A 13012-nucleotide genomic window follows, 5' to 3' on the forward strand; every position below is an offset into this window, starting at 1 on the left:
TCTGGCACTGACCTCACCCTGGCCTGAGCATCCTTCCCTTCCCGGCAGGCTGGAGGACACAGTCCTTGCAGCCCCTGCCCAGTGCCTCCCTTTTTGCTCATCCCAGCCTGGAAAGGCTCTCAGTGCTGTCCTCGGCAGTTGGACAGCCTGGCTGGAGCTGGCATTCGAGCCCCAGGAACATTTTGCAGGGTAGGCAGTTCCCTTGTGGATACACCAGGACTAGTGCAAGGCAAAGTGAAAGGGAAGAATGTGTCCCAGGGAGTGAGGAAAGCCCCATCCTGCCCAGAGGGACCAGGAGCAGCCTGTTTCCCAAGCAGCTTTGGGGCTGAGGGCACTGTGGGATTTTGAACCGATGGGTAATTTTTTTAGCAGCTCATCTGGTTATTCCAGCCTGTTACTCCTATAAGTGAAGACTTGTTTGTTTCTTTGCCTCTGGCTTGCGTCTGTTCCAGGACAACATCCATAGGCTGGCACAAGCCTCACCGAGGATTGTCACAGCCAGCCCCGCACGCGTGGCTCCACGGGGATAAACCCACCCTGCCTGGCTGCCACACACCCCTGGCTGTCCCCAGGCTCCTCCTCAGATGGGTCACCCGCAGCCACTCATGGCCTGATGCAGGCTGACCTCTGCAGTACACCCTGCTGCTGGCTCCTTCCTTCCCCCTTCCTCCAAATCAGGGCACAGCTGCTGTCACTGGAGCCCCCGGCTGGAATTACAGCCGTGCTGCCAATGTATATTTTAAAAACCTCTCCTTCAATATTTAAACTGGAAGATCCCTGATGCAGTGGCAAACGGGTAACAAAGACGGGAGTGAGTGAGGGTGGCCCACCAGGTCAGGACGGGCATCCCTGAGCACAGAGGGTTTTCCCAGGGAAGAAACCTGGCACAGGGGACTGCAGAGCCTCATGGACCAAACCTCCTCTCCCTGGTGGCAGCGCCACAGGTTTGCAACCTGCCTCTTTTCTAAAGGTCTTTGATGTTCCCTGTCTTTACTCTTCCGAGTGCTTTTTAAATGACTTGGAATCAGAAAGCATTAGCTTGCAGGACCACCTTGATGTAGAAATTTACAAATTTTGCTGTGGAGGTGGAACAAACCTCCCTGATCACAGCTCTGGTCGCTTCTGCCATCGCTCAGAGCTGCACAGTCTGCACTGCTCCCATCAGCTGCCGGAGCTCCTGACAGAGAATCACTGGACTGAAACCTCTCCCACTATCTCCTTGATGAAAAATACTCCAGACTTACACCCACTGAGCCACCACGCACATCCCCTTGTGGGTGAATTGTCAAGCACCTCCTTTTAGGCAGGGCTCCTGTCTGAGCTCGGGGCAGGGACAAGCAGCTACCTGGAGACCCCCCCGACACCTCGCTGCGCTCAGTCCCCACAGCGGAGCGAGGGGGAAAGGCCTCTGTGCCCCAACATGGCTGAGTTCCCCCCTGTGCAGCCGGGCAGAAACGGGCTGCGTCCTGGAGTTACAGCCACCTCCATCCGGTTGTTTTTTACACTGACTCGTTTCCAAAGCTCTCCCTGGGCGGGTCTGTCAAGAGCCCCAACACCCAACCGCGTCCGCCTCCATCTTCGGGAGGGGCCGAGGCGGCCGCGGCGGCACCATCTTGGGAAGGTCGAGCGGAAGGGGAGCGGTGGAGGGAGGCGGCCGCCATCTTGGGGAGGTCGGCGCTGCTTGGCCTCGGGAGCGCCGGTCACGGTGTGGCGGCGGCGTCCGGCGTGGCGGGATCGGGACCGGGATCCGGACCGGGATTGGGATTGGGATTGGGATCTGGATTGGGACCGGGGCACAGCCTTGTGCTTGCCGTCGGGGACACGCCACGTCCCGCCATCCCTTCCGGGTGAGGCGGTGCCGCCCGCCCCCTGACCCTTACCGCTTCCTTTCCGCGGCGGCCGCCGGAGCAGACGGGCAGGTGAGTGCGGGGCTGCCCCGCATCCGCCGCCATCCGCCCGCCCGCGCCTCGCCGCGGGCCCCGGGCCCTCCTCCCGCCCTCACGGACCCGGCGCTGCGCGGGGCAGCGCTCCGGGCGCGGGGCGGGCGCGCCCGGCCGAGCGGGGCCGCGGGGGAGCGCAGGGCGGGCGGAGCGGAGCTGCGGGGCTTGGGGGATGCGGGGCGGCTCGGCCCTGAGCGGCCGGGGCTGTGCCCCGAGCGCGGGGGAGCGGCGGGGCCGGCGCCCGGGGGTCGATGCCGGCGCTGCAGCGTGTGCTGCCTGTGCCGTGTCGGCCTCGCTGGGCCGGGGACGGCGCTGTCCCTGGAGCTTGGGGATGTGTCGGGAAGGGGACGTGGCGCTATCGGCAGGCATTGATGTAAATTGATGTTGCCTGCGGAGGCGGGACCGCCGAGGGTGAACGCGGGTTCTGTTGGGGTTGGTTTCCTGGGCGAAGTGGTTGGACATCTCGCCTGTGCAGGGCGCCGGCTGTAGCAAGTGTTTGGCAGGAGAGGGCAACAGGGGACCGTCTTCCTGTGCTCGGGAGCAGATGCACGGGGTCCATGGCCGCCAAAACAAACAGCCCAGTGCCGGGTCTGCCATCTCCCGTCGCTGGGTGTCGTCTTCAGAGGCAAAAGATTTATCTGGGCTAGTCCCAGGGATGTGGTTAGGAGAGCAGTAACATGGAAGAACCCAAGCTGGTACTTAAAAGGTGTGCAGAGTTGGAGCTCGGTGACCAACTGAGGTCTTTAGTAGTTGTTTGGCTTGGTATTTTCTTTCCATGAAGCCACACAAACAAAGGGAAGTGCTTGGCACTGCTGATTACCAAGGAAAGGGCCTCTCTCATGTGCTGCTTTGGTGGGGCCTGGGGACAAGTGCAGCAGGAGAGACCCAACTAAACAGCTGTGGGTGGTGATCCATGTGCCACTGTGCAGCAAAGCTGAGAATCCTGGGGTTTGTAAGAAATGCACCTGTACCCCCCAAACTGCTTCCTCTGTTTTGCCAGTGGTAACTCATTTTTCTTGCTTGGTTGGGATAATAGGAATTTTATAAAGTCCTTTAGCAATGCTGAGAAACCTAGCATCACTTCTCTTTGGTTGTTGTTCAGAAATGGCACCTCGTAAGGGCAAGGAGAAGAAGGAAGAGCAGGTCATCAGCTTGGGACCGCAGGTTGCTGAAGGAGAGAATGTGTTCGGTGTCTGCCACATCTTTGCTTCCTTCAATGACACTTTTGTCCACGTGACTGATCTCTCTGGCAAGTGAGTACTGAACACCCATCACCTGGCTGTGGTAAATGGCTCCCTCGGGTGTGAAAACAGAAACTAGGCTTGGCCAGAGGTTCCACCAAAGTCCTGGAGTTTCTGCTGAGCCCGATGGGATGGTGTGTGTACACAAACCAGGTGGCTTGGTGAGCTCCTCTGATCAATTTTGCACTCAGGGTACCGGGTGGCAGTTTATTGATCTGGTAACCTTGACAATAACAGGTGCTGTCCCTACCCAGAAGCTGGTTTGGGGGCAGGAACAAGGAATGGCTTTCTCCTGAGTGTCACCTTTTCTTTCTGTAGGGAAACCATCTGCCGTGTGACCGGTGGGATGAAGGTGAAGGCGGACAGAGATGAGTCCTCTCCCTACGCGGCCATGCTGGCGGCCCAGGACGTCGCCCAGAGGTGCAAAGAGCTGGGCATCACCGCCCTGCACATCAAACTGCGTGCAACTGGGGGGAACAGGTACATCACAGGGACACTGTGGTGGCTGATGGTGAAGGGTTTGGGCCTGGGACAGGAGGAGGATGGTTTGGGATGGGGAAGGTGGGATTTTAATATTGCTAGTTGTTTGTAAACTCTGTTCAACTTCTGAGTCGTTTAAGGGGTTGTTGGTTCTGACTCTCCTCCAGGACCAAGACTCCTGGACCCGGTGCTCAGTCGGCCCTGAGAGCTCTGGCCCGCTCTGGGATGAAGATTGGCCGCATTGGTGAGTGAGGGAGAAAGGGATTAATCAGTAAAAGGAGCTTTATAGGCATGTGTGCTGCTTGGTCTGATGGTTTAACTTTGGGATGTTCTTCATGGCCACTCTGGTGGCACCAAAGGAAGGATTTAATTTAAACGGATCCCTAAACTGACGATTCCTCAGGAGGTGCTGAGAGCACAACTCAGAACTCAGGTTTCTGTGTACAGGGTAGGGTACCACTGTTCCTTGGATGTCACAGTGCTTGTCCCAGGGCTGTTCAGTCACCTAAAAATACCTTGTTGGTCTCAGCTTGAGACGGTGACTCAGTTATAGTGGAGTTCTCCAACTGTTGGAGGAGAGTCCTGAACTTTGTGAGGGAGTCACAAGAAGCTGTGGTGGTGGCTGCTGTGCTGAAAATTCATGAGCCATCCTCTGTTTCTTTGGAAACCCTGTGGCTGCTTGGTTTAAGTGGAACAGAAGCTGGGAAATTTTGCTTCCTATATTGCATTAAAAGCCCTGGGTACCCAGCTCATGGCAAGTTCCCAAATAGCTTCACTCTGCTGAGAGTTCCTTTTGTCCGTGTGCGGCTCCTGCACTGCCGAGGTAGCTGTGGGGTGTTGGGGTGATGGCTGGGGTTGATGGCTGTGCCCCATTGATTTCTGGGGGTATCTCTGCAAGGTAACTGTGTTTTGGGTTTTCTTCCCCCTGCAGAGGATGTCACCCCCATCCCCTCCGACAGCACTCGCAGGAAGGGTGGTCGCCGTGGACGTCGTCTGTGAACAGCGCTGCACCTTCTGTTTATTAAAGCTCTCTTAAACCTCTGCTCAGCTGTGTTTTCTTTCTGGGGTGTGCTGGGCTTCCGTGTAATTCCATCCACGGATGGCTTGGGCTCTGGAGCTGGGCCTCTGGGTTGGGGGGATGTTAGTGGGGGAAACTAGGCTGGCTGATCCAAAGCCATGGTGGGTCTTGGGCTTCATAGCAAAAGCTGCTCGGATACTTGTGCTTTCAGATTGAGTCATGGTCTCTTGGAAGTGTCCTTGCCAGAGGAAAAAAAAGCTGGGCTGGGACTGAGAAACGACTGCTGGGTTTTCTGCAAAATGCTGTTTACTACATCACTTCCCCTTTCTGTGGAAAAAAATCCTCTGCCTGTGCAGATGTTCCTAAGCCAGCATTTCCCTTGGCACAGCCATAGTGCTTTATTTGTTGTTTTTTATGCGGCCAGGAAAATTCTAGAATAAACTTCCCTTACTGTCCTAAAAGTGCACTGTTTGCTGCTCAAACGGCTGTTTTCCTGTACTTAAAGCGTTCTTTGAACTTAGTGTTGACAGCGTGCTACAAACAGAAAACCAGCAGGAGCTCAGCCAACATGGAGCTGAACAGAGGCGGAGCAGGAGGGGAGCGCAGGGAGTGTGTGTGTGTGTGCGTGACCAACAGCTCCAGTCAGTGGTTTTATAATAAACTCTTGAACACAGGGAAAACTTGCTGTTCTATGTAATGCTCCATCCCAGGGGACATCAGCATGGCTGCTTCACGGGGCACGTTTGGGGAGAACTCTACACAATTAACAAATCCAAGGCAGGACCTTCTGTGGCGGCACAAACTGAGCTCATCTCTGGGTGCAGTTTGAGATGTTTCTACTCCGTTCCTTTCCCTCTGCTGCCTACCCAGGCCCAGCAGGGCCAGCCTGGTCCAGGCCATTTCAGCCCTGCTGGTTTTAAGGGCAGATGTAGAAGTGGGAAGGTGTCTGCTCCCCGTGAAGGTGGATTTGCTCTATTAACCCTTAATCCTTGGAAACTGGAGCCCTGCTGGGTGCACAGGGATGGCTGAGCCACTGTACACCCAACCCACCCTGTGCCACTTGGTGCCCTGGACATGATGTGCTATGGGCAGGCTGTTCTCTGGACTTGCTGCACAATTAATGGCAAAAATTGCTTTGATTTCTTGGCAGACCTGACGTCTTTGAAATGGCTTCCTGCGTCGGTGTGTAATCCCCAGGGGGGAAATGGTGAATGAGGAAGAGAAACTGGAGATCCAGCACAGATTGGCTGCCTGGCAGGTCTCCTTTCTGGAGAAAAAGACCTTCCTGTCAGAGCAGCATGGATGGCTTTCATGGCTCTTGGCAGTCCCTACCCTGACCCAGGTGATTTGTCTTGGGTGATTGAGCAAGGAACTGCATCACCTGCAACCCCCCTGTAGCTGGGTGATGTCTCCCGGGCTGCACAGGAGTGGGATGTGTGTGCCTGAGGTGTTGAAGGCATCGCCTTAGGGGCAGTGGGAAATGTGTGTCTGTTCCCCAGACCTTAATCTGTGCAGGGTCTGGGGGCTGAGAGCTGTGAGACGAGGCCCAGCTGGTGATGAACGGCTTCCTGTGAATGCACCTGGATTATTCCAACTGCCTGCCTCAAATAATTGCTCTGCCGGCCTGGTCCTCAGCAGGTCTGAGCCCAATCCTGAGGCCACTCCTCTCTCCAGATGGCTTTTTTTCCCCAAAAAAAGAGAACTGGTTCCCCAGCTTCCTGTAATGGTGCTTGTTGAGTTTTTATGGGCAGCACCAAACACAAAGCCTTGGGGCAACAGGATGATGAGGAGCCAGTGCCAGCCTTGTGCAAAGGGGGAATGAGGAAGGTCAGAGAGGATGGAAGCTGCTCTCTGAGAGGGTCTGCATCTTCCCTGGAAAATCGATTTACAAACTGGAAACACCAGATGCCACAGCCACGGGCAGAAAGTGTGGGGGGGTGAAGTACTGAAGAGCTGATGGGGGGTGTCTGTGTGTGTAGTGAGGGCTGGCTTTGTGCTGACCGTGCCCGTCTGGGCTGGGGCTTGAGGGGCTCAGCCTGCCAGGGGCAACAGGGCCCTCCCCCACCCCCAGGTTATCACCCACATCTGTGGTTTGCAGAGCCGGGCCCAGCTCCATGGAATCACTGGGGTTTCACTTGCCAAGTTCCTGTTCGGACTCTCTCTGGTTCCCCTTCAGGCTGAGGCTGGTCACGGAATGCGCCTGGAGCGTGGCCTCGGGGCAGGGGTTGTGCCCCAAATGAGGAGCTGAGTGAGGTCTGGGGCCTCGAGGAAAAACCTGTGTGTCTCCCAGAACCCCTACTGCCCACAAGGAGAGAGACAAAAAATTTATGGAAAGCTTTTATGTTCTATTTCCTTTTTTTTAGCTTTTTTTTCCTCCGCTCCCCCCCCCCCTTTTCTTCTCCTTTTTCCCTTTTCTCTCTGTTTTCTCTCCCTTTTTATTTTCTTTTCAAGCAGCTCTGATGGTTTCTAGGTACAGCTTTATCACTGGTAGCCTGGGGTGAGGCTGATGGACACCCCTGACCTGGTGCTCTGTGCACCCCTGAGTGCCCAGGGCTTTCCCAGCTGAGTCACAGGAGCCTGTGGATGGGACCAGGTCCAGGCACCTAAGCCTTTCTACAGTGGGGCTGCAATTTCCCACCTGGGAAGCCTGAGCATTGTCCCACCATGCCTCCTCTGGGAAGAGCAACTGCCAGGAAACCCTGCCCTGCTCCCTGGAAATGCTCCATGATGATCCCTTCTGCTCTCCAGGCACAGCCAGGGCTGTCAGCATACCCCTCCAGCCAGGTGGCTCAGGTCTGACCCAGGAGAAGGAGTGGATGAACCAGCCCCAGCAGGTTTGCAAGGTAACCAGTGGTGTCTGGTTTTTAGTTCCTCATTCGTAGTTTCACTTTTGGCTGAGCCCGGGGCGCAGTGGAGCTGGATCCCGATGCTGGAGCTGGATCCTGATGCTGGAACCATCTTGGTGCTGGGCACAGTGTGACCCTGGCTCAGTGTGGGCACTGGGAGGGTGTTACCCCTGGGGCTACCCTGATACCTTGAATAAAATCACCAAACCCCAGCATTATGGTGTGGGTGGCTGCTCTCGCCCATGTAGCCCTTCCAGAGCTGTGGGGAGGGCTGGGAACCCCCAGTGCTCCCAAAGCACTCCCACTGGTGCTTTGGAGTCGCTCTCCTTGAGGGGCTGCTCCTCCTCTCTTGGCTTTGGGGGCTCAGCCTCTGGAAGCTGCTGCAGGCAAAGCAAGGAGGGCTGGAAAGCCCTTAGTCCTTGAATTGTTCCCCCCTCACACTGAGAAGGGCTGGCCAAGCACCCCCAGGCAGGGGGGTCCGAAGTGACCCTCAAACCAGGGTTTGAGCCGAAGTGCAGGTCAGTGAGGAGGGTGTACCCTGACAGTGTGCTCACACAGCGGGTTCTGCTCTCAGTCTTGGGTGTGGGGTCTCTCCCCACGGTGTCCCACGCCTGGTAACCCACCTTTGGACCCCACTTCCTTCTTCACACGTCCCTCACCTCCCCCATCCCAACACCGCATCCTGTTTCTCACCTCCTGCTCCCCCTCCATATACCACCTCCTGCCCCCCTTCCCCCAGGGGTACCAGAGCCCCCAGACCCACGTCACTGGTGTCACCAGGCTGGGCACTGTGAGCTGCCCGTGGCGTGGGGTGGGCTGCGATGCCGCCCTGAGCGGCCTCGATCCTGCCCACCGAGCCCAGCATAAACTCTGTACTGGAGACCTGTGGAGCAGAGCTCTGCCTGGCAACAAGTGATGCAACTGCCAGCAGCCAATAGGATTTTTTTTTTTGGCTCCCCCCCGGGTGTCAGGGCAGGGTGGGGACCGGGGGGGTATTTCCAGGGACAGAGCTCGGGGTGCTCATTTCCACCGGGGAGCCCACCGGAGACATGGCAGAGGAGCAGCGGGACCTCATCTCTGACCGCGGCAGCGCTGTGCTCGGCGTTGGGAACAGCCAGAGGTGCCACTGATGGGGGGCAAGGGGGTGGGGGGCACGGGGAGAGCAAAGTGGGCACAAGTGGGCACGTGGGGACATGGGGCAGGGGGGGCATTGCGTGGGTGCGGGACAGAAGGGGACACAGTTGTGCCAAGGGGGTCCAGAGTGACTAGAGGGCAGAAGGTGGGGGGCACAGGGTGGCTATGGGGCACTGTGGAGCCAAGGGGGCTGTGGAAGGGGCCAGAACATGGCTGTGAGGCAGCGAGGGGCACAGGGAGGATGTGGAATGGGTGGGGCACAGGATGGCTGTGGGACAGGGGGGACATGGAGTGGCTATGGGATGGAGAGGGGAATTGGGTGGCTATGGGATGGGGGGCATTGGGTGGCTGTGGGGCTGAAGGGGGTCACTGTATCTCTGGGGCGGTTGGGGACAAGGCATGGCGATGGGGCAGACAGGCTCAGCGTGGCTGTGGGGCAGAGAGCCATGGCTTGAACCTATGGGGGAGGCAGCACAGCTATGGGACAGGCTGTGGGACAGGCAGGCTGATGACGTGGCTGTGGGGCAGGCGCGGGCCCTGGACCCAACTGGCGACGCAGTGGGGCCGCCATCCCATTGCCACCGCGTGTCCCAACTAGTCCCTATGTCCCAAGCCCCGCGGGGGCTGCCCCCCTCCAAAACTTCCAGCCAATCAGAATCCCGGGAGCTGTGACATCACCAGTCTCCGGGCAGACACCTCCGCAGCGCTGTCCCGTTCGGGACATGTCCCTCGGCCGCGCAGTGCCCGCTCCCCGCCGGGCAGCGGAGCCAGGGGGTGGCCTCTGGGCCACCGCTGTACCCCGGCAGTGCCACATTCACCCGGCAGGGCAGCGTCTGGCACAAAATTTTAAAAATTAAATGCTGTCCGGCATCCCATGGGCCGTGTCCTCTGCCCCAGGAACCAGCGAAGATTCAGGCGGCTTCATTGTTCCACTAAAGGCGATGCCCAGAGTGATACCGTGCCAAAAGTCCCCTGGCAGTGCCCTGTCCGCACCTAAATGTGCCCACATGCTCCTCGGTACCCCTCCCGTTGCCCCCCCCCCCCATGAGTTTCGGTTCCTGGTGTGACCTTCACACTGAGTTTTCACTTCTGCACGCTGCAGTGGGGGAATTTGCATTTGTCTGGCTGCAACACCTCCCTCCCCTGGGAAGGGCGTGTTTGAGGCAGGGAGGGAGTGATGGCAGAGGATCATCTCCTGAGCTCCCTGTCCGTGCCCCGCAGGTCGGTGCTGGGACGCAGAGCCGCCCTCTCCACGCTCTCCATCCTGGTGGCCCTGCTGATCGCTGGCCAGGCCGTCACCGTCTACTTCGTGTACCAGCAGAGCGGGCAGATCAGCAAGCTGACCAAGACCTCCCAGACCCTGCAGCTGGAGGCTCTGCAGAGGAAGCTGCCTGGCAGTCAGTAGCCCTGCGGGCACCACTGTGGTGGGAGGGATGTGTCCAGGGAGAGGGGACAGGTTCCCCTGTTGGTGTTCCTCACATGGTGCTCTTTCCTCGGCAGGTGCCAAGCCAGTGAACAAGATGAAGATGGCCATAGCGAACACCCCGCTGGTCATGAGGGTCCTGCCTGATGCCCCCTTTGCAGACCTTCCAGTAAGAGAGTTCCCCCACTCCTTGGCACTGCCTGCTGCCCTCAGGGCTTGCTGCCGTGCTCACACTGCTCCTTTGCCTTTTCCCTCAGGCCGTGGCCCCCGCTAGCAACAAAACCGAGGACCAAGTGAAGCACCTGCTGCTGGTAAGGTCCCCTGTGCCCCCACCCCCCTGACAGCTGCCCCCCTGCACCAGTCTGGGGTCTCTTGGGGCACTGGTGGGAGCTCCTGGCTTCCTGCAGCATCTGTCTGGGTGATACCAGCACACGCCCACCCCATTTTTCTTTGCCCTGTCTCACCATGGCCATGCTCGTTGCTTTGCAGCAAGCAGACCCCGGGAAGATGTTCCCTGAGCTGAAGGACAACCTTCTGGACAACCTGAAGAGCCTGAGAAAAACCATGACTCACACGGACTGGAAGGTCAGTGCTTGTTGCCATCCTACTCTTCCCCATCCGGCAGTTCCCCTGCTTGGAGGAGGGACTGGAATGTCCCCACCTGGAAAAACAAAGGCCTGCTTGAGCCAGGCTTGGGCTGCTCTCACCCCAGGGAAGGGGATGGTGCTCACCACCTTCCCTGGCCAAGCTGGAGCTTGTGGCACAGCTCCCCTGGGGGGAACCCCCCCATGCCCATTAATGTGCCGGTCCCCCTCGTTGCAGTCCTTCGAGTCCTGGATGCACAAGTGGCTGCTGTTTGAGATGGCCAAGAACCCCAAGTCGGAGGAGAACAAGGCAATCCCGGCAACTAAAGGTATTGGGGATGGGGCTGCCGAGCTGGGGAGGGTCAGGGAGGTGTTGGCACGGGGTGTCCCACAGGGAGCCAAGCCCTCCCTCCAGTTATGGACCTGTTCATTCTGTGGGGAGCCTCTGCTTGGTGGGCTATAGGACACCACAGAGCATCTCTGCCCGCTGCATGCAGGGCACTTGTGGTGAGCAAAAGGCTGAACAGCTGGAGCACCACCCCAAATCCTCCACTCCTGGCTAGCCCAAGAGCTTGAGAAAGGTCACCAGGCTGGGGCTTGTTCACCTTTAACTGCTTCTGGGTAGAACCCCCTGCTGAGGGGGAGAAGGGCCTGGGGGGCTGACAGAGTCTCCCCTCTGTTTCTGTTGCCCTAGTGCAAACTAAGTGCCAGGCCGAGGCCAATTTTGGGGGTGTCCAGCCAGGCCGGTTCCGCCCCCAGTGCGATGAGAACGGTGACTACCTGCCCAAGCAGTGCCATGTCTCCACCGGCTTCTGCTGGTGCTCCTACAAAAACGGCACCAAGATTGAGGGCACTGCTACTCGGGGAAAGCTGGACTGCTCTGGTAGGTTGCCAGGGAGGGGAAGAGAGGAATGAGCAGTAGTGCAAGGACTGCTTGGGATTAGGGAGGAGGAGAGAGAGGAGAGGAGAGGCATCCATGCTGTAGGAGCACCCTTCTGGTGCCAGCACGTTAAGACTGGAGGGGACCCTTAAAACCACAGCCCCCCCTCAGGTCACTGCAGCTGGAGCCAAGGTGTGCAGTTAGGGTTGTCCATGAGTCCCCCTTGCCCTTGGCCCACAGCTCAGCAGTAGGTTCAGCCTCTCCCCCACTGGGGTTGGGGGGGGTGATGGGGCAGCCCCGGGGGCCAGCACCCATATCCTGCCCTCCCTTTGCAGGGGCTGCTGCTCCCACCAGTGCCGCTGCCACCCCGGATCCGGAGGAGATGATCTTCTCCGGGGTGGACATGCTCAAGCTGAATGTGGAAAAATGTGAGTGTCCAAGGGCAGCCTGAGACCGGGAAGGGGAAAGTCCTGGGGGAGCACCAAAGCACAGCCAGGGGGTTGGAATGGAGACAGGATTTTTGGGAGGTCCTTGAGCTATCTTGCTGACTGTGTCCTCTTTTTCCCCCACAACAGAGAACTAGAAGATGCCAGCAGTTGCCTCCAGCATCCCAGCTCCTGTCTGAATTTTTTTCCCTATTTCTTTTCTGCTCTTACACTGCTGACCTTTCCCCTGCTGCAGAGCACCAGCTGGGGCTGAGCTGCCATGACTATCAGTGCTAGAGATGAAGTGTCCCCTCAGAGGGTGGGTAAAGCAGGCTGGAAAATGATTTCAACCATGTCAGGTCCATAAATCCTGTTCCCTTTGGCTCATCGACATCCCACAGCACCCAGGCAGTGGCAGAGCTCACCCCTGCTGAAGAATTAATGCTTCCTTACACTAAATGAACATTAAAAGCAGCAAAACAATACCCACCAGCTTCTTAACTGATCCCCGTAGGCTGGAGCCCTGTTAGATTACTGGAGTAGAGGGTTTTTATTGTGGAGTGCTCAGATTTGTAGACAGAGATTCGCCTACAGCCGCAGCAGTGGGTATCTGTGGGCAGAGGGGCTTCTAATCTTCCTGAATATATCTGATTGTTCCTTTATAAACGAGCTCAAAAGCTAATTATTTCAAATAAACTTTTGAATAAGAAAGCCTTGTAAGCAACTCTAGCAGGGCTGTGCTTGCAATTTGCAGCTGTCTTAGGTTAAAAATAAACGCATCTTAACAAAAAAAGGGATGAAGAAAAATCTCTGCAGACACTTGGACACCTGTGGCCTCACACAGGACTGTACGTGTTTCTTTGCCCCATTGCTGGCCCCTCCCTTGTTTGATTTCCCATGCACCCTGGGGTCCCCCTGGCCCCCATCATGGCCTGGGAGGCTGAAGTCTCCTTTCAGGGAGTCACAGTGTGGGCAGGAGAGGAGAGGACAGGAGCAGCCCCTGTGCTGGGAGCCATCCCCCTCCTGGAGCTGGAGAGCTCT

General features: G+C 57.6%; 2 protein-coding genes across 6 annotated transcripts; both read left to right on the forward strand.

Moving 5' to 3' along the window:
- Window positions 1-1755: 1755 nt before the first annotated feature.
- On the forward strand, window positions 1756-4702 carry RPS14 (ribosomal protein S14). 3 transcript variants are annotated; one of them, XM_050312072.1, is made up of 5 exons: window positions 1756-1919; window positions 3043-3193; window positions 3500-3661; window positions 3829-3905; window positions 4593-4702. In XM_050312072.1, exons 2-5 carry the CDS (start codon window positions 3045-3047, stop codon window positions 4658-4660), a joined length of 456 nt encoding a protein of 151 aa, XP_050168029.1. In that variant the 5' UTR covers window positions 1756-1919; window positions 3043-3044; the 3' UTR covers window positions 4661-4702. The 3 variants fall into 3 exon arrangements, with proteins under 3 accessions (XP_050168029.1, XP_050168031.1, XP_050168030.1); XM_050312074.1 differs by having other exon boundaries at window positions 1894-1915; XM_050312073.1 differs by lacking the exon at window positions 1756-1919 and adding an exon at window positions 2626-2646.
- Window positions 4703-8536: 3834 nt separating this feature from the next.
- Window positions 8537-12682, forward strand: CD74 (CD74 molecule). 3 transcript variants are annotated; one of them, XM_050311996.1, is made up of 9 exons: window positions 8537-8645; window positions 9881-10056; window positions 10160-10251; window positions 10340-10393; window positions 10572-10667; window positions 10905-10995; window positions 11361-11549; window positions 11882-11974; window positions 12122-12682. In XM_050311996.1, coding segments are annotated over exons 1-9 (864 nt in total). In that variant the 5' UTR covers window positions 8537-8574; the 3' UTR covers window positions 12124-12682. The 3 variants fall into 3 exon arrangements, with proteins under 3 accessions (XP_050167953.1, XP_050167954.1, XP_050167955.1); XM_050311997.1 differs by lacking the exon at window positions 11882-11974; XM_050311998.1 differs by lacking the exon at window positions 11361-11549.
- Window positions 12683-13012: the final 330 nt, after the last annotated feature.

This window comes from Myiozetetes cayanensis, unplaced genomic scaffold (assembly GCF_022539395.1).
Source record: "Myiozetetes cayanensis isolate MyiCay16 unplaced genomic scaffold, myiCay2020 scf17, whole genome shotgun sequence".
Lineage (NCBI taxonomy): Eukaryota > Metazoa > Chordata > Aves > Passeriformes > Tyrannidae > Myiozetetes > Myiozetetes cayanensis.